At 38.5% G+C, this 23,796-nt stretch overlaps 1 protein-coding gene across 1 annotated transcript in view; it reads right to left on the bottom strand.

The window, feature by feature from the left end:
* Positions 1–10,396, bottom strand: part of BET1 (Bet1 golgi vesicular membrane trafficking protein) — a 17,821-nt gene extending 7,425 nt beyond the window's left edge. The window contains exon 1 of the mRNA XM_009330577.1: positions 10,300–10,396. Within this exon, the coding sequence (XP_009328852.1) occupies positions 10,300–10,396 (97 nt within the window). The remainder of the gene's footprint in view (positions 1–10,299) is intronic.
* Positions 10,397–23,796: the final 13,400 nt, after the last annotated feature.

Raw genomic sequence — 23,796 nt, 5'->3', positions numbered from 1 at the left:
CGCCGGGCGGGGGCAGGGTGTCTGCAGGGCCTCCCCGCAGCACCCCAAGGCATTGAACCAGCATGGCGTTTCTCGGGGGATAGTGTAGCAGACCGTTCGGCCCGCGGACTGTCTGTGTGCCCAACAGGCCCTGAAAATGGCGTGATTTACTAAAAATGTACATTTCAGGGAGTTGGACTGTGAGGCAGTGGTTTCAGGGGGCAAAAGAAGGTGGCAGGGTAGCACCGTGAGGGAGCCTGGCCACCCGCTGGAGCAGGCACTGGCAGAGCAGCTTCCTCCCTGCGTGGCCACCTCCCCGCGGCTTCAGGAAAAGAGCAAATTCTATTAAATACAACCAGTCATGAATTTACTCAATACATTACCTATTTCAGCTTGTATTAAACTGTTAAGAATTGATCCTGAAAGGAAAAAAAAAATCTCAACCTTCGTTTCAGGAGGCCATCAGTACGTTATCATTTTATTGTTTGGAAATGGAAGATTCTCAGGGGTTGCCTTGTAACAGGCAGTCAAAACATTAAAACTAAGTGCTGAGTGGAGATTTACCACCTTTGCTTTTCCCCCTGTTTATTTAGAAGTAACAGGCACACTACCGCAGCATACAGCTACTCCAACTGGAAACCTGCAGATTTCATTATTATTGAATCTTCAGTTCTGTGAATGATTTAAATTTCATTTGCAAAGATAACTTCTCCTTCATTCTTTAACCTCTTGCATTGCTTTATCAGAAAGGGATTTTACCTGCTTTTATTAAAGATGTGACTCACTCTGTATACCAGTGGATTGAATTTATTTCCCAGGATGATACCAGCATGATGTATCAGTACTCCAGCGTAAAGCAAACAACATCATGGAGTCCATTCAGAGTTTGGTATTTCAGACGTGGCATCCACTGGACTAAAGAAATTGCATTGGCTTTTCCAATTACAACATGCTGCCATATCATTAATTGCTTCGGTATTTGTGTTCTGGTAGGAACTAAGACACCCGGTGTTGGACCAAGATCCACTTGTATTGTGCAAGCTATATAAATGCAGACCAAAGCTCCTAGTTCAATGAGCTTGCAGTATAACGTGAGTCTTCATCTAGGCAGGTAAAGCTGCAGAAGGAAGAATAAAATAACTCTTGTCAATAAGAAGGCCTGTGCCCTCCTGCTGACATCCTGTGTAATTGCTGTAAGACACCCCATGTATCTTTTTGCAGTGCATAAAACCACAAATAACTGCAGCATTTCTTTTCTCTCCACTTGTCAAAGTTTAATTGAGACATCAGTCTTGTATCAGCCCAACTTTAGGACAGACATTGAGAAGCTGTTGTTCATTTATTTACTTCTCAGTTACATCTGGATGCCTCCATCTCAAACAGCGTTACGAAGAGTAAAATGAGTATCGTGTAGAAACTGGCCCTTTAGTTTATTTAATATTTGATAATTTAAGCAGTTCATCCCAAATTTCAACTAAGGCATTAGTTGCACATACAAACCAGAAGAGAAGGCCAAGGAGAAGAAATGAACTGCAGAACTGTCACCCATACCGCGCAGTGTGAAGCTCATCTCCATGGGATTTTGTCTGGAACTCAGCAGTTCTTATAGGAGTTTGCAAGCTGCCATCACTGATGACCTAAGACTTGATTTACATCAGTTCAGGGAAATACATCAGTTGTTTCAAAGGAGGGAAAAGTATTATCACCAGATTAAAGATGCTCTTCGTGCTAAAACCAGCTGAAGTTCACAGATGGGCCCATTTCTTACCTTGCCAGGGCAAAGAGGTCTCTTAAAGGATTACATGCTTAAAACAGCAAAATTTAGATGTTTTAAAATTTACAGAAAATTAACGGATTCTGAGAAAACTTTCATCATGAGTGCTTCAGATTTGAACTAGGGCTCTGTTAGGAGCAGTATCCTCATCAAACACAATTTTTGAAGGAGGGTTAGGGTGACGGTCTATGTAGTAACTAAATAACCAGAGAGTAAAATTGAGGCTCCAGGAGGCACTAGGAAAATGTCTTTTAGTAACAGCTGGCTGAGTCTCTCATTGTTATGTATAATTTTATTTACATTTTTTTCTTCATATACCATCCAAGAAAATGATTACATTTGGTGGCATTGCTATATGAAAATATCTTTCTTTACAGTAGTTACATATTCTATGTCACCCTTCTTTTTTTCCCCCCATGACTCTTCTTCCATTTTTCAATAAATACAGATTCATACATAACTAGGTAAAAAAGGTACATCTCCCCACTAGGATTGTAGTTATAATTCGTTGTTAAGGGACTCATTTTTCATTTTTACTTAAATTTTCTGTAAAATAAAATCCCAGTTAGCCACATGTAAGGTGTCCACAACTGGTGGTGTTTATAATCTGCTTATCACATTTTGAAATAACATATTGAGTCTATAGGTAATTTATAAATAGTTCATTTGATTCTTCACAGTTTCTTACAGCAAAGCGTGGAAATGATACTGGCATGATTAATGTTTCAAATCCATTTTTATCATATTGAATTTATGTTTTTTTCATACACTGAAAGTGCCTCGTAGAAAAGTTAATTTTATAGTTCTCCTGACGTTACAACAATGAAATCGCGATTCCACCTCACAACAGAGGCTGGACATAGAGGTCAACCGGGTATCATTAGTATTCACTATGTTTATGTTACATTTCCATTGATCGGTTTTATTCATATTAATCATTTCACAGAATGGATCTGTGAAATGCATACAATTTTTCTGTTGACGTGATTAATTGTACTCCTGTTGGCTCTCTGGCCCGTTCCCTGGCAGCTCTCCCACACGGAGGCCATGCCCTGGACTCCCCGGCTTTGTAAACCAGCTGTGCGTGGTTAGCAGGGGTGGCTGCCGCTGTTCCTTAGCATCTGCAGTTCTTCCTGCCGGGAAGCCTAAACGAGTGGTCAGCAAGTGGTTTTAAGATGGCTGACTCATCAACATTTTGTTTATCGGTGACAACATACAGGAAGAAAAAGCACGTAAAAAAAATACAGAAAGGTGTATGCAGTCTGCAAGCTTATCTGTCTTGACCGTGTTTTTATAATCTTTTAATAGTAGCCTACACAGGTGTGTCATTGTCAGACACCCTGCTTAGGCAATGGGTATGTCAGTCTCCTTTCCCCAAAATATTAATGAACAACTACTCCTTCTTTAAAAAAAAAAAAAGACATCTTTTATAAAAGGGGTGTTCCACATGTCCTACCAACTGTCCTACCGCTGCTACCATTTTTTGGTTCTCTTCACTGTCTCCAGCTAAACGAGATGAATACATTTACATAGCAAACAGCCCATGTATTTTATTAGTTGATAACTCCATGACTCCATCGCAAAAGCAATAAAAAGGAAAATAAAACAGGGAAGCTGCCTGAAAAGATCCTGTATAATCAAACTTCCACTACGCAACTGAAAGCCCAGGAAACTTATTAACATGATAATAATAATGATATGATTATCATTGAATTATTAAATAAGTACCCACAATGTCAGTGTTCGTACATGTTCTTACATAAACAGGTTTTCACAGTCGTCATGATTAACTTGCTGCTTTCAACAATTATAGGCTGTGAAAAGAGCCTAACAAGTCACAGGCATAATTAGAGAGTTGAAAAGCTGATATTGCATGATACTATGTTAGTATCAAATATTTCAATCACTGTTTTGTTAAGCAGTAAGCTTCAATTATTAAAAAAAATATTTGCTAGTTAAATCTTGATCCATTGTGCAATTAAGTAACAGCTGACGAGTCATTTCGATAGAAAACTAATACATTAACCACATAGAAGCAGAGCTAGATCACAGAGTATTTTTAATTAGGATTCGGTATCTTCAAAAAGGAATAATGTCAGCATCTTTCATCAGTATTCTTGTCACTTAATATCCTGGTTTATTCTAATGCTATTTAGCAAATGAGAGCCTTCAAAATGCTTCTATTCCAACAAACACAGTCAGATCACTCAGGTGTTTCCTCCCATATTCTGAAAGCTGACAAAACTGACACCGGACTTAGGATGTCATCAGCCTTGTTCTTCCTGGTTGTATTCTCCAAATAGTGCTGTCATGAAAAACAGAAGATGGGATGCAAAACCACACCTTCCGTAAGACTTTAAGTGGCTGAAGGGGGTTGATCACAGCTGCTGCTCATTGCCACCTAGACTGTCAAGCAAAGAATTAATCCTGCAAGTCACAAGTGGAATAGTATGTGCAGTCGTTATTCAGGTTCTTTAATGATGAGAACATACGTAAATCGCTGCAAGTACCGACAAACCTATCAGTTTCACCCATCACAATGATTCAAAACTTCATTAAATACTGTCAAAGAGAACCGTGGCTGTTTCTGGTCTTAACGCACTTCCATCATAGATGGCGACTTCTTTCTGGGATAAGGTTTGGAGATATCTCGTCTCACCGTGTATTCAAACTATGTGCATTTTTTTATTATATTCTTTTAATAAAACCCCTACCAAGTATCTGATAAAATAGCCTTTTATTGTTTTTAGAAGATAACCAAGAAGATACTTGAACAAGATTCTGGGAACTCCTGTTATCTTGAATAAAACCATGTTGCTGGGAATCAGGGGAGCTTCCTTGAACATACGCAATTGTATTCATCCATGCCTAGTCATCCTAGGCCTTTCCATACACAGGCTCAAAGGATCATTAGTACTTTGTACTTGTATAAAGGCTTCCTATCTCATCGCTTTGCATGTGTATATGATTACAGGCTTAAAAATCATATAAACTCATAATAAGATTTTACAACTCGGTAAATATGCTTAGAACAAAACTTACTCTGTGTATTTCTATAAAGTTGTGGCTGTAATGCATTCCATGTTGATTCCTTGCTCCTGATTTCAGTATCATCTCACTTCTTCCAGTCATAGTAAATGTTATCCTGAGGGAGGCCTCAGGAAGCTTCGTTGGTCAGACACGCATCAGCAGCGGAGGACCAGCTGAGGGAAGGAGAAGCAATATGTATGGTTGCATCCGCAGAAAGTATCTAGTAAGAAAGTACAGCCTTTTTCACCTTTACAACACTTTTTAAAATTTATTAACAGTGAAGGCATCTTTCTTCTCACTTTAATATAAGCTATGTTTGGAAAGTATTGAGCTTTGTATTAGCTCATGGATACTATAATTTAAATATAATTATTATTTACTTAATTGTTGTTGCTAAATACTGTGATTCTGCTTATTCTTTTGTTTAGTTACTTTTTAGTAGCATAAGCTGTTCCATCTCTTGTTTGATTCTGCAGGGAACACACCCAGAAATCTCTGCGGTATTTTTATAGATTTCTTGTCAGTGCTGTTAAATTACATCAAAATAGAGAAGGAAGGCTATGGACACAACTGCTGGTCTCCCTCCTAAATTTCATTATGTAGGGCTAGAATCAAAATTTACTGAAGTCATGGAGAATTTTTATATTGACTTTGGATCAGGCTATAAATTTTTATTAAAAAAACAGCTCTGCTGATTCTTTGTCTTCCAAGTAGTGTATGCTGTATAATCTATGAATAATTCCAGTCATGATTTCTTTCTCTAATATTAAGGTACCATTTCTGATGTCATCTTTGACGAGGTAATAATATCAGCTGAATGAGTGATAAGAATTCAGAGCCATTGCAGCAGCCTGAGCATTAATAACTGTAATGTCTAAAGAGGAGGACTAATACATTTAAAATAAAAAGTGGAAGTCAAAGTACTTTATTTTTCATTTCAGTAAAACAAATGTATGGGATGAATGGAGCATACAGTTCCAATGCTTCGTAAGATGCAATTAAACAGTAATTTGATGATTTGCGTTCTGTTTATTTTGACCTTTCAGACATGTGGGAAAGGCTTTCACCAGTCAAAATACAGGATTCAATAAAAACAGAGACTTTAAGCACAATGAATTCCAGTGAGGAGAGAGCTATTTTGCAGACCTGTATCTAGGCAGAGCATTTTCCTACAGCACATTTCTCAGGACAAATGGGGCAGGCACGATCCTTGTTTCCTTGTCCAGCAAGGCAAAACTGAGAATGTGAATCAAGATTCCTGGGTGCAGGAACTAGCGTTGTGCTAGCTTTGTGCTTGACCACTGGAGAGTTACGTAAAAAAAGATAAAAACATCATGTACTTCTTTAATTGTCTTTCGTTTTCTCATAAGTCAACAAATCATGCACAAAACCATTTGTTTGATGACTAATTAGAGAAGCTAATGCCTGAACATAAATCTGCAAAAGCTCTTGCAAGTCCCTTGTTTTCCAGAAAGACCATTACACATAAATTACCCATTCGAAGCACCTTTATAAAGATCATTTTCTTAGGCTGTTGCATGGACTGCAGCAGCAGGGCTAATTACCTGTGCTGGATGGCGCATGGTGCTAATAGGACGACATGGCTTCCTGTACTGTGGTGGCTAATTCAAAGGTTACTTGTGTGTTTCTGCATAGCACTACATTATGCCACAAGAATATATATTTAATTTCTGTATTCGTATTAGTTGCCAGATGCAGTGTAGCAACTGGTAAGAGAGTGTAACATTGTTCTCCATAAAGATGCATCAATGCACTTCTAAGAAAAGGCTCTTTTAACTTACTGAAAATCTGAGCACCTTATCTAGCTTTTAATGAAGTCAGTAACAAAATTTCATGAATTTTTATGGCATGGGATTGAAGACTGAAGTAATTACAGTGTGGAAAGGATCATTAATTATAGTGTAGAAAGGATCATTATATTTCAGAATTAAAAGTCGTAGGTTCTTTTCATGGTTTTCTGTAAATGTAGATAAAAGCAAACTTAGGTTGTGTTTTATGGTATACCATGAAGAAAGATTTTATCTCCCGCAGCCCATTCACCAACAGAAGTAATCTTTGCTTGAAAATAACATTAAAAGTCATTGTCACTTGTACGGTCAAAAAGGACATGATAAATGAGTTAGAATTAGATGACAGTCTACACATTTATGCCACCACATACAAACATCTGCTGTATGGATACAAGCCATACTTGTAAACCCATAATTTGACAATAACCAGAATCCTTGGTCCCTTTAAGGATCGTGTTAGGCAAAAGGTCTGGAGAACTGCCTACAGGATAAGAAGGTTTCTACCCCATTTAACCCCAGTTCAAGTCCACCAAACCTGCATCCTGTTGTGGATGTCTTGGGGTCGGTCCACCAGTCCATGTCCAGCGGTGAGTTGCTCCTTGGTTCAAGGTCCACCAGCTAGTGCTTTGTTATGGATTGGACCCTGGCTTACAGCTCAAAGTCTGCCAGACTGCTCTTACACCTTTTATCTCTGAATGCTGGCCTTGGCCTGCTGGAACTCTGTACTCTGCTGTTTGACTTGTGACAAATTAAGCAGCTATCTTATCCAACACATTTTCCTTCCCTTTTATGCTTTGCTAAGGAGCCTTATTCAGCTTATCCATTCTAGAAAACACCATTTTATATCCCTGCTGCTCAGATGACCACCATCTCCTTGAATAATTGCCATCTTTAGTTCTACATAGCCGAGTAAAGATGGGTTGGTATTTTTGAATCCTTTTACCCAGGAAATCCAGTTATTCACCTGAACCCTCTTGTCCGAATCTCTTTCCTGAGATCCTGAATGAGGGGAAAAGGTCTGGTTGATGGTTTCTTTCCCCAGAACTTTCCCCAGAAGGGTTCAGGAAGGATGGAGAGGACACTATCCACAAGCAAACTCTACTCACAGTGATGCTCCTGAGTTGAATCCATATGCTACATGATCATTCTAATTGATTATACTTTAGTTGGAAACTCATAAAGTTAAAAGGCAAATGTTAGTTTACTACAGCAATGCTGGGTGTCCGTATACCCCACTGATGTAAAAGAAAATGTAGACAGCATATCTGAATTTCATATACATGAATCTTCATTTATAAAGATAATTTTTCTTTAAATGAGATTACTAGGATAACCTCATTTATTAAAAATAAAAACTGTTATTCAATAAGACTGTCTTTGAAGTTATGTCTTCCATATGTATTTAAAGGCTATGCTTTAGTAATTACTAAATGAAGTATTCTCCTAGTGCCCCAGTCAGCATCCATATTTCCTGACAGGATACATGGTCATGGATCTGATTTCAAGAGTTCCTCTGATGGCTTCCTTGTAGACCAACAGTAGAGCCAGCGGTATAAACTTCAGACCACATTCCTCCTTCATGGATCAGCATTGATCACAGTAAAGGAAGGGATGATTCTGGCCATATGATTCTGTTTCAGGAAATGCAGTTTTCTGTATCTGGACAAATCATGACCAACTACAATGTGACTGCCTGCATATTGCTTCAGCCTTTTTTCCAGAGATTACAGTTCTTAAGAAATTAATAATAGAAAGAAGTCTGGAAAGGACAGCAAAACCAGACAGCAAACAAGGTGGGTCTGAGGCACCTGGCTCCCGTGCCTGGCATTTGCTTGGCACATACAGATCAGCTCATCCTGTGCCAAAGCTCAGACTGGAGAGGCAGTGGAGCCACTGCTGGTGTGCACTTGATCTGATGTAAGTCGAACAAGTCCAGCATGTGCCCTGTGTGTGCAAGTTCAATATGCTTGTGCACGTGACACTGGATCTACCACTCTCGGATCTAACTCATGATCTTTATGAATCATAGGAAACACAAAAGATCCTGGGCCAAGTCCCAGAGAAAAATCTTGGTGACCTGCCAGAAGAGCAGGTCTAACTCTAATTCTAGATTGGTGCCTCCTAACATGGTGGCACATGAGAGGTGAGATTTAGTGTAGGCTCACATGCTACTGCCTGGAGAATGGGCAGTATTTCCTCATATCTCCTGCAGCACACAGTGCAGATGCCGGCTCGGGAAGTGTGGCTAGAGAGTGATACGCAGGATGGAGAGTGAGGATAGTTGGATTCTAAACTTGCAAAATAAATTCTGGGATGGAGCCAAATCTTTGACATTTCTGTTCCAATGTTTCCCTGTCACTAAATGTTATTTTCTTGCCAAGGATGTTAGAAGGCTTATTTAATCATTTTTGCTAATATGTTCTAACACCTTGAAATGTGGCTTAGGAAAGAAAAGTATTATTCAAAGTCAGTGGAAGAAGAATGTCCACTATTTGCATTACAGTAGAATCAAATGACCCAATCCATCATGTAGATTATATAGGAAGACATGATTCCTCCCTCAGAGTCAGGGGAGAGGAATGATCATTTTTTGCATTACAATAGAGTCAGATGATATGGTCCATCTTGTAAGTCATGTACAAAGGCATGACGCCTCTCCCGGATACCTTACAACCCTTATGACTCCTGTAGTATCTATTACATTATTGTGAATATTACATTTTCTGCCACATTTTAGCAGAAAGAAGCCATTTGAAGGAAAAATAAATAGGAGCACAAACTTAATAATATAATATATAAAATATTTTAATATATGTAAGTTTTTAGAATAAAGTGGAAAAACTTTTTGTTAGAAATAATGTACATCTTGGTAAAAGAAGCTATATGTTTTGATGGTGCTGCACTGGATTTTCCAGCTTTGTGAAAAAAATACAGAACGTGCAGACAAGTTTGCAAAATCGTGTTCACCCATACCACCAAACAGCTATATGTAAAGAGCTTTCATGTGAGACTGTTCAAGGTCATGATTTATTATGGACTAAATACATGTTCTGTGTAAGCACTTACACTGCTGGCAATGAGATTCTATTCTAGGAATCACATAACTTATGGAGCAGAAGTCCATTTTAAGAATTACCAAGAAATATTCAATACCTATCATCCTTCAACAGATTCATAATACAAACTTTTTAAAATTTAGACAAAGGCAGTTTGGGTTAAAAATAGGCAGATGTGCTGTATTGTATTCTACCAATTGATTTCGTCAAGGCTTTCTCCTGACCTTCCCTGCATCCCCTGAACACAGTGATGGTCAGAACGGGGAAATTCATCTCTCCCTTATGGCCCTGAGCGGCTGGACTTCCAGCGGGGAATGAAGCAGCCGGTAACACCCAGAAGGATCCCTGCACCCCGACATGCCAGCAAGTGCGGTGGTTTCTATGAGTGGAGAATTGAAGGCAGAAGAGATGCACATTTCACTGCTGTCTCAGGCTGAACTTCTCCAGCATCAGCCTGGGCAATTCACGTCTGCTGCTTCTCAGGTGCCCAGGATAAAACACGGTGCCCAAGATGAGCACACGCACTGCCCTTTCTGTTGGCCAGCAGCCTTGGTGCTGGTCCCAAGAGAAACCAGGAGCAGAGAGGGAAGGAAGGGGCAAGAGGGGGACCTTGAGAGCTGCCTGGGGTGTAGTCAGCTCCAAGCTTTACCATGAACAATGAAGGTAATGAAATCTTTCTCCTCTGGTTTTTCTCTGTTGCCCAAAAAGCTTAAGAACTTGCATAACAGCTTTCCCTCCACCGGCATGTTATTAGGGTTTTTTTAACTAGTCAGGTATTTTCAGGATACTTGTGGGAATTTAACATCTTTAAGGTCATAACCCTTCTCAAATTCGATAGCAATTAGCTAGTGCTTGTGTTCAAATGGATTCAGGGGACTGGAAGCAGTCTGACTGGGAGACAGATATCCTCCCAATAGCTGGGCAAGACTCCTCTACTGGGGAAGTGAGGGGAAAAAAGGGAGAGAGACCTCCTTAGGCTGGAAGAAGATACGTGGGGAGGCAGAAATACCTTAAAGCCTTGTGTATGGTTAGTACAATTACAAAAGCAAGGAGGTTATGCTGTGTAGGAGATGTGCTAAGGGAGCTGAGATATTCGACCGTCCCTACCTGGCAGAATTCTCAAAAGGCATTGAATCCGTGCTGAATGCTCACATGTGGCATAAGGGATGTGAATATCATAGGCACCTGAAAATGAGAATATGATCCTTTGTGGTTCAGTTTTGCCACCTATTAGCTAAGAGGTTAATTAGATGAGTTGTTACAGCTTAACTTTGAGGTTCTTCAGTGAACTGTATTGTATAAAACTGGTTTTATATCAGGAATATCCCATGTGAACTTTGATAGCAATAAATTCTAGCCAAGATTTTAGAAATAGTGCAACTGTTCATCTTCAGTCTTTTAAAAGCTTATTTTTGCTAAAACTCTGGAGAATATAAACTTAAAGTAAAATAAAATTGTTTACATATACTGTGAACAATCAGCAAAACAGTTGAAACTCTTACTGGGAGACCATAACATGCTGACAGTTAAGATTTTATTTCATGGAATACTAATGAGGATTTAAAATGACATTTAAGAAGAGAATATAAAAAGATTGTTTTCTTTCCATAGCTGAATTATTAGGAGGTTTGTACTGAGTTGCAGGATATCATTATTATTTTTACATCAGTAATGCCTTTCTAACCTCAATTAGCAGGAGACCAGAAGCCACGCTATGAATCTTTCACTGAAATGCAGTTGTCAGCTATGTAAATGACTTTATAAATGTGTCCTGAAAATGGAAATGGTTTATGCAAATTAACCTGAACCACAGGTGCAAGATGAGAAGTATAAGAAATGATGGAATTAACTCAGTGGTGTTGGGAAGCATCATTGGACTCCACCTGAATGGGACACATCACTTGGAGAATCAACTGAGCTCCACCAGAGGGGGGGAAAGAAGACCTAGCTAACGTTTTCAGAAGCGCTAGGGTAGGTGGAGGACATCTCTCCCGCTCACACCTTTCCCTTGTCAAAGTATTTTTTCATTCTCAGAGTGTTTCCTCTCATGTAAAAAGAAGCATAATTTTAAATATACGCTGACCACCTGGAAAAAACCTACTACAAATGGAAATAGATTTACAATTAAGAGATTAATGTTTCACACTCCTTACTGGTAGCTGGCTCTTAAAGAGGCTCGGAAAGAAATGTAAGAATCCTTGAAATCATCCACTTTGAATTATTTGAGAGCTGGCAGCCTGACAAAAAGAAATAGAAATCTTTTTTCTTCCTTCACAAGTCCCAAATATTTGCTAATATTTGGTATTTTATCCATTATATTAAAGACTCATCATGAGCTCCTGCTCTGAATTTGGTTTAGTCATTGATTATTAATGTCTCACTTACTGTCATGTGAGACATTATTACTCAATGTCTTTAGTAGGTTTAACTCAGTAAAATCTGCAGTTGCTGCTCCTTGGACAGTCTTTATTTCACCTGTGTTCATACAACTCAGGTGGAATTTCTGACCCTAGAGGTATTAAGGGAAACGTCAGTATTGACCTTAAAGAAGACAGAATTTCAATCCTGAAATCAAAATGAATAGCTGAAAGAGGATCTGAAAGAGGACCAGAAAGCTGTCTGATGTGAAACAGATTCAGGTGTTAGGTTTTAGCTTGTACATATGTACAGATTAAAAAATACACCTTCCTCAATTCTAAGAGCCATGTTTTTCTTCTGTAAAAAGTAGGAACCCTGTCCTCGATGCTTTCTTGAGGGTTTTACTGATTCTTTTAAATTTATTCATTCAAAAATGCTGATAACCTTTTGTTAAACGAATTATAGTTTCTGTCAAGATAAATGAAAATAGCAAACCATGGTGATTTTAGAAGTTGGCAATAATAGTGGCTTCCCCAAAAAAATGTAAGGCCAGTGCCACTTAATAAGCTATTATTATTTGTACAAATATGTTTATCTTCTAACTTTATTCTTTGCATTTTAACGAAATTGCCAGTTCACTGTTACAAATACATGTCATGTTGATGCATTCTTTACCTTCAGCCTTGAAAGCTCTCAGATAAACTGAGATATTGCACCAAGTACCACAATTTATTTGTAACGCTAAAATTTCCCTAAGTATCAAAAATCTATATGAAGAATTGATTAAAAATTCTCCAGGTGAAGGGGCTTGAAAGCTAATCTGTGCAACTAAAATACAGACCACTTACTGATAAAGTAAAGATAAAGACTGACAGCTTCACAGAAGAAATCAACGTCACAGTTAATCTACAAGGCTTGTAGATTAAGGCTTATGGGGGTGATATAGTGTGACACGCTCCACTCTGATGTGAACCTTGACTTCTAACAGCTGTGTGAAGCAGAGTTGCTATTTATAGTCTGTAATAGGAATACATGTACTGTGATAAGCATGGGGATTTTATTTTCTTTAATCTTCATCTTGTTGCCTTGTCTCTCAGTTAAAAAAAACCCAACAAGGATAAAACAGCAGGAGGGACCAGCAAAACAGCTAAACTAGAAGACTGACAATAAGACAGTGGATAATATTTATACATTTGAGTCTGACAGAGCATAACACAACTATAATAATCACTAGAAGCTTCTGAGATAGCTGTTTTCCATATCCAGGGCTGGTCATAATTAAAGGTACTGTTTCTGATGATGCCTACAAAGTCCCATGTCCTCTCAGTCACCACATACCATACACAAGTAGCCCACATGAGAGGCTGTGCTGCGTAGGATGAGTGTGCTGTTCAGAGTGGAGTAACGGGAGGGGGTGACTTGTGGAGGCAAAGTGCTAACACAGGGTATGGTGGACAGCTATGAGGAAAGATGGCATTTAGGAAACAGAGGAGAAAGGAACAGTCCTTTTTTTTTTTTATCCTTCGGCATCTAGCTTTATCAGATACCTCAGTTTCTGCTCAAACTTACTTCTCCTTCCCAGAATAATTTTTTCTTTCCCTGGAAATCAGACCATCTCTGAACTATTGACTTTTAGTTCTAAGAGTCTGGGAAAATTTCAGTCTCCACATTATACTGAAATATTTCTGATTTTTGTTTTAACATACAAAACCATCTGTTAAATTCCTGAAGATGAGATCTTCATATTTTATTTTCTACTGATACCGCAAAATCAGAGAGCCTTTCTGAGTGATCTAAGACTAAAAGTTAATAACATAAGGTTTATAAAGTCCAGCTGGTACACAGGCCACGATCCTGAGCAGAATTGAGACAACAGAAAATGTAACATTTTTATTTGTGTTTCATGCTTTATAGCAATGGCTATCTTGTTCTACATTGCTGGAGACAGAAACAACTAATGATTTCAACTACGGTGAAATCATTCCGCTGTAGTAAGGGATGTGCCAGCTGTGTTTCAGACTGTGGTCTACATTTACTTTGTGGGAAAAAATTTTAGAGATTGGTAGGCCTTTAGCAGATGTGGCAAATAGCAGATTGGAAACTGAAGCTGCACCCATGTAAGCTAGATGAGGTACAACTGTTAGTGGAAAGGACATTCAATACCACAACTTACTTAGCAGCATGGATTAAGTTAGTTGCGACTTGAAAGTCAGAATTAGATGGCTTTACTTGACAGTTTAAATAGAACTTAGGGCCTTAATGAAATAGCTACTATAGCTTCAGTGTGATGACCATTTAATTCCCTTTGTGCTTGCCTCTGTGCATCTGAAACAACAGACTTTTGTAGAGCTGATGAAAGTGCATCAGTTCAGCTTGAACTTTTAAGTTCCTTACAAAAATTATTCACAGAATCACAGAAGGGTGGAGGTTGGAAGGGGCCTCTGGAAGTCAACTGGTCCAACCCCCTCCTCAAGCTGAGTCACCACCAGCAAGCTGCCCAGGACAATGTCCAGACAGCTTTTGAATATCTCCAAGGATGGAGATTGTGAATCGATTACCTTGTGTCTCTCATTGTTTCTCAAAAATATTCTGAAGCAGGCTTAGTGTTTTTTGAGAAAGCCCCCAAGACAATTTTGACTACTTAAGAGCTGTGAAATACGCAATGATTACACCTCCCTCTATATAGAGGGGTTACCTGAGAGTCTGGGTTGAGACTCGTGTTTTCCTGAACACACTGGAATGGTCCAGTTATGTCTTAAGTTTAATATTTGCCTCCTACTGTGTTTCATTTGTGTCACTGGGAGGAATCTGCTGAGGAGTTTCATGAGCAGTTACAGGTTTTGATGAGTTTTCAAATTATATTTCCAGTCCAGTCTCTTTATCAAACACACAGCGGTTTGCTGACAGCATTCACTGCTTCATTTCAAACACTCCACTTATTACCTGGTTTCTGCTGCATGCTTTCCCTGTCTTTTACAAAAAGCTTAATCTGAGACATCAGGCAGCTTTCTTAGTACCGAGCATGATTAGTCAACATGGTGACAAATAAAAAGCTTGCACACATCTATTACACCAGACAAATTTGCAAATGAAAAACTTATTTAGCAGCAATTTCTTATAGCATCAGAAAATAACACTGATTTTAGGGCAGAGGATATCTTCGAAGTGAATAAATAAATAACCCTTAATATACAATTCTATCATATATAGTTAATTCGCTTTTATGCTTTTATTAAACTATGCCAGTTGGGTTTATTATTGAATAATGGCACATTAATAGGGAAAATCAGACTGTTAGGCTGTTCACTTGTTATACAGCACAAAACTAGAGCACCTTTTCTTTCAGTTGACAGATTTGGACCCTTTATACTGTGTGTATGGTATCCTAGCAGGGACATGTCTTTTTATACCTCACATAAACAATTGTTTAATTGCCATTTGCTAACTACAAAGTTCCACGTGGTCAGTGGAAGTGTTAGGAGTGGAAAACATGCTGAAAACTAACAATCACATTTTTTCATGTGCCTCCTATTAAAGAAACTGGCGGAACTGGTGCGCTACTCCAGACCAAAGGTCAAGGGATGAGGTGGAGCATCCAGTGGTTGTGTTGGCACTGACCATCTAATCACATTCAGTAAGGGCCACATTCTCAGTAAGTTATGAGTATGCAGGTCTTTGAATTTGCACAAGTGTAATGCTGTGTTCCCTTGTGTTATCACACACAATTAGAAATGGATAGCTAAGCGCTGCAGTCCGACTTACAGAAAGTAGAAGATAGCAATACTGGAGCCAGCATCAGCAATGGGAGTGCAACAACTTCACAGTTACCGCAAAGGAGGCTCTGGGAGCAATTTATGTGCACAGAATAATAGGGCTGCTTATATTCCCGTAGCTGTGCCCTATACATTCAGCAGTATGCAAGCCGGCATATGCAAGCCTTTATGTCCAGCAATTTGAAAGTATTTCTGGGGCTATTGTCAGGTCACTCACAACAAACCGACAGATATAATTTAGTTTTGCAATTACATTTAAAGAAAGGAAAAAACCCAAACTGGTAGTTGCAGAAGTAGTAGTTAGATTCTATTACTAATATTCTGCTGTAGTTTTATAAATGATTAAGAGAGAATTAACAAAAACTATGAAAAATCTCTTTGAGGGCAGTATTCCATAAGAACAAGGCAGTAATAATTGTGTTTGTGAAAATGAGCACCTCAAAGAAGATATATTTGCCTATGGAGACAAATCCAATCTGGACAGTTGAAAGGCTGTGGAACTACAAAAGTACTGTAGAGTGCTAAAAATCTACAGACAGAAGAAACCTAGATGTTTCACTACAGAATTAGAAACCTAGATGGAAGAAGTAGCCTAGACAGAGGAAAGAAAAAGTTAATGTCTCCATCTATGCTAAATAAACATTTTTTTACTGCTACCTGATCAAAAAGTAAAGATATTATTTTCTCTGTTAATATTTAATATCTTACTATTGTACGTATTGGAGATATGAATACATGCCTTATTGGAGTCAGCTAAATATTGGTTTTCTGTGTTCATTTCCGTTGTCTGGCTTTTAAATGTCCGTGCAGTGTCTGTCCAGTAGATTCAGGAATCATAGCTGGTTTATTTCTTGTTTCTGTTTAAGGCCCAGGCTGCAAATCTCTCTCCTGTAGTTTACAGAACCATTGCATTATGCTTCCTAGCATCAGTCTTCCATATGCAAGGGCAATTAATCTGTCCTGAGACAATCTAGAAGAAAACACATATTTCATATATATTTGAATATCTAAATAAATGTTTAGGAATTATTCTGTCAGAAAGGCCACTGCTTTTCGCAACAGAAAATGTAATTATATCTATTTCTCTAGCGTTCACCACTTTTGAGGCCTTTTTCAAATATTTTGTAAAGTGTTAAATGTCTGTTCAGAGTGATCATCAGGTTTACTCCGCACAGGATTGCTTATATATTATCACACATTAAATGAGTGTCCAAGTCTTCAGATGCTTGGAAGGCTGGAGCTGCTATGGGGTGAATCGGTTCATCTTCAGTACTTGCATAGGCCAGGTTGCAGCTGTGTCTGGATCATCTTGCAGTCCTTAATGTTTTCATTCAGTGTCTGAGTGATGCAAGAAACACTGCTATCTCTGCTTTGTGGGTGGAAAATAAAGAACTTAAAGTTTAATTAGGGGCATTTAAAAAAAAAGTACATATATCTCTGAAAGAGGGCATTAGGCAACGTTTAGCCTTCAAATCCCAAACTGCAATCCTAAGAACCTCTCCACAGCTGCTGTCTTGTCATGCACACACCTAAACTCATAAGCCCCTCAGTCCTCCAGACTCTTAAGTCCTCCTACACATACCCAGAAGCATTTCTGCTTGGACAAGGCTGACCAGCTCAGCATCTTTCAATCAATACCTTTCAATATCAGAGATCAGACATGTAAGACTTCTGGTGCACGCAGATACACAGCCCTGCCTGGGCTGTGCACAAAGGCTGTAGACCAATGCAGAAGTAGTGCTTCTTTCTTGTAAATAAGTGGCTTGCTTTTTTGTGTGTTTTTTTTTTTTTTAACAAGATCCAACAAGTGAGAGCTCTTACCAAATAAAAGCAGAAAAAAATGTGGCTGGGATAATGCCTCTGGTATAAATTTCACTAGCCTGGCTTCGCAGTTCTGGACCCTTCTTTCCAAATCCACTTTGAACAAATCAGCACTGCTGTGGCCAGCATCAATAAGTTTTCTGATACTTTTTCAAGCTTCAGGAGGTTAACTCAAATGCAGCTGAACTTATTGTGCCTCACCATCATTTATTCTCCATTGGTCACAGGCCATGAAAAAAATGGAGAGAAAAAAAGCACGTCCGGTTATAGGCTGTGAGATTTGTATGCAGGAGCTGAACGTGAGTTAGCACATGTGTGTGCATGCTTTGATGATGGATACATACTAAGGCCTGCAAAATCCTGACTTCTGAAAGGTGGAACGGACACTGAATAATGGATTTGGTTCTTCCTTCAGTGAAGCAGCAGCGTGAGCTCAATTATTTGGTAGTCTCTTGTTACTCTCATTCCACAATGGGATTTGTTTTTTGTTTCATACATGTTTTCCTATTTATGCTGGTGACTAGCAGTCAATACCCTGACCTGGCTAGTTCTGCTGATTGCTGTATGGAATACTTAATCCCATATTGCCACTCATACCTCTTATAGCAAATCTAATTTAATTACTGATTTTTTTTCCTCCTTTGTGTGTTTTTTGCATTGGAATGATTTCTGGAGATGTTTACTGGTAACTTCGATTTCTTTACTAAAATATCATTGCTTCTTCAGTAGTTTGAAAATTTTAGCTAATATATGAGCTTGTGAAAAGGTTCCTTCCTCCCACTTTGTTCTAAGCAATTCTTGCTAATATGTACCAAGTTTTCACTTGTGGATATAGGCATCATTTTTGGTATTCTGACTTTCAATAAGCTGAATAAAAAATCTGGACCAATCGTTATGGAGACAGCAGATTTCAGTGATGAATAACTTGAGTTGCTAGAAGGGTGAAATCTTAGCCACGCTGAAGAAGTACCTAGATGTAGAAGTCCCCTCATATATAGACCTCATTGCGATTTGGGGTATATACCAATAACTCACTGTGATAAAAAATTGGGCTTTCTGTCCTGAATGTCTAAAGGCTTAAGAGCTCATTTTTTTAAAAAAAATAGATGCTATGAAGTGTATACATAATGATACCCCAAGGTTTTAATGAAAAAAAAAAATTCCTCATTAGAATCAAGGACAATATATCTTCTCACAAAGTCAGAAATATTGCACTCCACAAAATTAATAAATATTTCAGACACTGAAGGAGAGTAATGTTTCACTAATTTGGCTGAATCTGCCCATTTTCCAGTTCTTTCCACTTCCTTCTAACCAAATAATTTATTTCAAATTTGACAGCTCTTTATATTATGGTCTTGAACACCCTCCAAAAATTGTTGGCAGATAATAAATTTTAAGTCAAGTCTGACTCAGAAGGTTTTTTTCTCTGATAAATGTTTGTATCTCTGGGTAAGAGAAGTTCTGAAGGTTCGACATTTGTGAAGAAAAAACAGGGAAAATAGCTACTAAAAATCATTCTTCATGGCTATTTACAGTAGCTATATGTTAAAAATATCTGCTGTTTAGGCTACCATATGGGTAGCCTTCATTTTCAGATGTGTTTAAGTTTCAGAAACAGAGGAGAAAAGATGTTGGAGAACCTTTTAGAGATAGTGCTTTTGTTTTCTGTCAGATGACTGACTCTAAATGGATGATACTATTGTAGAAATATCTTCCTGTAGATCTAAAATGTTGTAGAAATACCAGGTGGGAATAGGAGCCGATTTTTATCTTTAAAGGAAAATATGTTTTTTCATGTAATTCAAATGAGAAACCATTAAAATATATTCTAGCTGTTGGGAATTTGGGATTTTTGTGTGTGTGTGTGTGTTTTATGATTCTATAAAATAGCCTGTGCTTTTTCCTTTGAGAATTATGGTCTATGTTTATGATTACTCAGCTTATTTACTTTCTAATCAATGTGCTAACCACTTCCAAGGTGGGGGCTATTAGCAAGTCATTATGAGCTAGCAGCGAGTAAACTAGGTAGATATAAAGAGCCACATGGTTCCTAATTTGCTTAGAACAGTAGCTCTGCAGGGGGAAGGTGCAAGGCTTGAAGAAGCACTGACAAGAAGTAATTTTGTGTAATGCTGGAAGTACTAAGTTTGTTATGTTGCTAAACTTCTGTTTGCTTCTTCAATAGCTCTGAATAGCGGTGTATCATAGGTAGCTATGTTGTGGTTATCTGGTGACTGTGCTGTGATTGCATTTCTTTTGCAACAGGAGTATGTGCAAAGTTAAGTGGTTAGTCTCCAGACCATTTCCTAGTGTCTAGGGCTGATACAGCTCATTGTAGGTGGGGGTTTTCAGGGTTGAGGGGAAAGCCATACACAGGCTTTTTTTTTTTTTTTCTCTTCCTCTTCCCCCCCCCCTTTTTTTTTCTTCTGCCTTTTTTTTTTTTTCCCTGGGAGTACTGCTTCCCTCTGTGCTAGCAGAAAACAGTATAGGACAAATGAGTTATGGCCAAATTTCATAACTTGCTGTCTGGACTAGATTCAGCTGAATACTAGCTGTTGTCAGTTTTGGCTCTAGAGTCTGTTGTAAACAAAACTCATACAAAATATGGACCCACATTTTTAGTGCTCACGAAGTTCTGTTGTAGCCTGAACTGAAGGGTTGGTTTATGACTTCATAACCTGATTAATGTCTACAGTATGTCCAAGTAGCGTGTTGGTGGAATATTACTGGCAGTATCTGGTATGTGTTCTATGGATGCAGTAAGCTAAGGCACGTAATGTTCAAATTACTTGTTCAGGCCCATTTAAAATGTCACAGGGAAAAACAGAATCAAATCCAGAAATACTAAGTCCCATCTTTTATCAAATAAACTGAATTGTCTGTGATTAGGGAAGAGAGAGGACCCTCAAAATAGACAGGTTTTTTTTCTGGATTGCTTGAGCATCATGTGTGCTGTCTTTAATTAAACTGAAAGATGCGAATTGTGTGTGCCTTCATATCTTAAGATTTCAGTAACCAGTAGAGGTGAATACTAAATGTAGGGTGAGTAGTTCAACTGAAATCTTGTTAATGAGGCTTAACTCAGGGTATTCTGCTACCTGGCTTTTCCCAAAGTCTTCCTCTATTCTTTTTACTGCTTAGCTGAGAATCTTCCTTTAATATTCTTGACTAGATATTAATAAAAAATAAAATGTGGCTTTGAAAAATACACCCCATGAAATTTCAAGTGCGCAGAGCCATGCCTGTAGTCAGACATGCCTTCAGCAAGCAAGGAGATGCTGTTGAAGAGATCTGATCTCATTTGTTGAAGAGATCTGATCAACAGTAGCTGTGAATCCACTGTGGTGTAGGGCCTAATTAGGTGATTGTTAATTGCTCAATGTGTTAAGGAAAAGTTAGTGATATGTAAGAGAAGTTTCTGTTGCTGATCTCAAAAACCATGAGTAATCCTCAAGATCAGCAGTGGGACCATGGTTGACTCAGCTCTATGTAATATCCTTCAACCCATTAGCAAAGCAAGAAGCTGATGAATTATTCTGGAGAGAACTCAAGGGGAAAGTGACTTCCTCTGTCGCTAGTCAAGACAGAGCAATAAATGTGCTCTTACTTTATTTGGTGTCACTGCAGGTTTTTCACTGACCTCTCATCTTCTTCAACACCTGTTCTGCGCTTATTGCATCAGCCAGACATGAGCTAGAAAACACATAGGCTCCGACTTTTGTTAAAGCAGAGAGCAATTATAATGCATTGGATAATTTGGCAAGGCAGAAGGAACCAAATCAAAGGTAACTTAAGGCGAGGGGAAGTCTGGCAGGTGTGATAGAAGCTTGTTTTGACTGGGAACCTGGATGGAGGACGGGTTAGGGGAGCAGAACCACTGCTCTGGGCAGAAAATGGTTCTTAAGCTGTCCTTGGATACCAACCAGTGTAGGGCAGGCGTTCCCACAGTGACATTTAAGGAAGCATGACAGAGTTCGTCATCAAGAGGGATTTTTGTTTTTATCTGTTTTCTCATTTTGAGGGCAGAAATGCATAAGGCTTTCCAGAACTGAGAGGCAGGAAAAAAATGAGTTGGGATCAAACAACTGTTTCCTTATGTAATGCTTGACCTTTCTACCTTGTTTCTAAGTAGCCATTAAGTTGTAATTATAGTCTGACTTATAAACAAAGAACTCCTTGAAACAGAAAAGAGCTGAATTTTGGGGTTTGGAAATGTCAAAAATGATATGTTTGATGACCTCAAAACCTTTTCTTCAATGTTTTTGTTATTTTACTGGAATTCAATTACTTTCTGCAAAGTGCATCAGCTTTGATGGATACATTTACCACTATAAAAATACTTAAAATTAGAAATAGAGATTTTTTTAAAGATCTCTTAAGTATGTCAGAGCATGTTCCACGTGTGAAGGACCATGTGTCTTTTTTTGTTACAGAGATAATAACAGAACACAGATATGTTATTTTTAAATCAAGAGGTGGTACATAGATGCTAGCATTCAAATCACACTACTTGAAATCAGCATGCATTTAGATCATTAACTGTGTTTTAGCAACCTCACTATAATTTTTTTTGTAGGTACAAAGCCGGTTTGCATACCAGTATTGGACACTATGGCCTGTCAATGGCCTTGCAGAGCTGGTAACTGGAATGTTTTTATTTGGCTGAAGAATGGTATGTACTAGCCTACTGTGCTTATATAAAGGAAGTAATTTTCTGCGTCTCTGTAGTCGCTCTTTAGTAGTATTTATCTCAATTGTAAATGCAAAAGATTTTGCTCTTTCTTCTGTTGTAATTTCTTCTCAGCAAGCATCAACTGAAAATTATAACTTAAGACTTCCTACTGCAAAAGATATTAATTTTCATAATACTTGGTGTTCTTTCAAAAATGGAAAAGCCTCACCGTGAAGACTTTTACAATTAAGACAGTTCTATCTGCAATTTACAATTCAGTCCAACATGTATCAGATAAATAATAACATATTTAGATATCAATTTCAATGCTATATTAATGCAAATACAACCTGCTCAGCATAAAGAAATGTTTTCCTTGCACTAGAATCAAACTGAAGAGGAACGTCTTTATCTTCAAGGGTAAGAAGGCTTTTTTCTGTGAAGCTCTGTAGGCTACATGTAATGGCAGCATGTACTGTGTATGCATGGCCCTTTCAGGGTGAGCTCTGATGTCTCTTCACAAGCGAAGCTCTAACTTAGCCACCCTGCCAGGGACTGGTTTGGTGACCTGGGCTGGTGTAGTTTGTGAAACATGCTTCAGGAATATACATGTGTTAAGTCTATGACTTCTTTTTTTGAACTAGAGCCTATCTTCTAGAAAGTGAACCCATTTGTATTTAATGTCTGTAAGTAATGGAGAATCCTCATGTCTGTAAGTCATTTCAGTATGTTTTTGACACTGCTAGTCATGCATTATTTCCAGTCTGATCTTGTTTGGGTTTGGTCTACACTCTCTAGAGCACATCTGTGTCTCTCTTAAAGATCAACCTGCTTTTCTACATTTGTCCAGGTTACCTTTACTTAAATGAAATTACCTTCACAGCATAGCTTCATGATTGTTAAGCCATCATTACTGCTTCCCCCTCCCCACTGTTTCAAAGTAGTCAGGCCGACTCTCAGCCTGTTATTGCTCTCTTAGTGGTAATACGTACTTTCATGTTGGCTGTGCAATGAACCTGGCAGGCAAATGGATCTAAGCTAAAACCATCTTCCTTTTGATTTTAGCTATTGTCTTTTAACTAGTCTGCTTAAAAGTAACTCACACTGAAAACTTGTGCTGGGACAGAAATGATTGCTCAGGAACAGGCAGGAGAGCTTTCAGATGCAGTACCAGCTCAAAACAATGGGGAAATAACAGCACTAGTTTGCTTCGAAAAGGTGTGCTTTTTGGGCATGGAAGATAGTGATTTTTTTCTGAATGTAAGTTGGACAGGTCAAAAACCAAACTACGAATCCTAATTCAAGACCTCTCATGGGCTCTTGTGAGAGCAGAGCTTCACTGGTTTGTACTTGTCTATTCTTTATTACCTCTAGTGAAGACAACTCTCTACTTGGGCAAATAATTTCTTCTTGCTTGGTCATCAGCATGGGATATCATGTAATCTGTTTTTTTCCTAGCCTTCCCCCTTCTATTCTGAAGTATGGATTGCTGTAAGTCATCATCTGGGTTATCTAGCTT

Source organism: Pygoscelis adeliae, unplaced genomic scaffold (genome assembly GCF_000699105.1).
Source record: "Pygoscelis adeliae isolate BGI_AS28 unplaced genomic scaffold, ASM69910v1 Scaffold27, whole genome shotgun sequence".
NCBI lineage: Eukaryota > Metazoa > Chordata > Aves > Sphenisciformes > Spheniscidae > Pygoscelis > Pygoscelis adeliae.
This window is presented reverse-complemented; position numbering and strand designations above follow the sequence as displayed.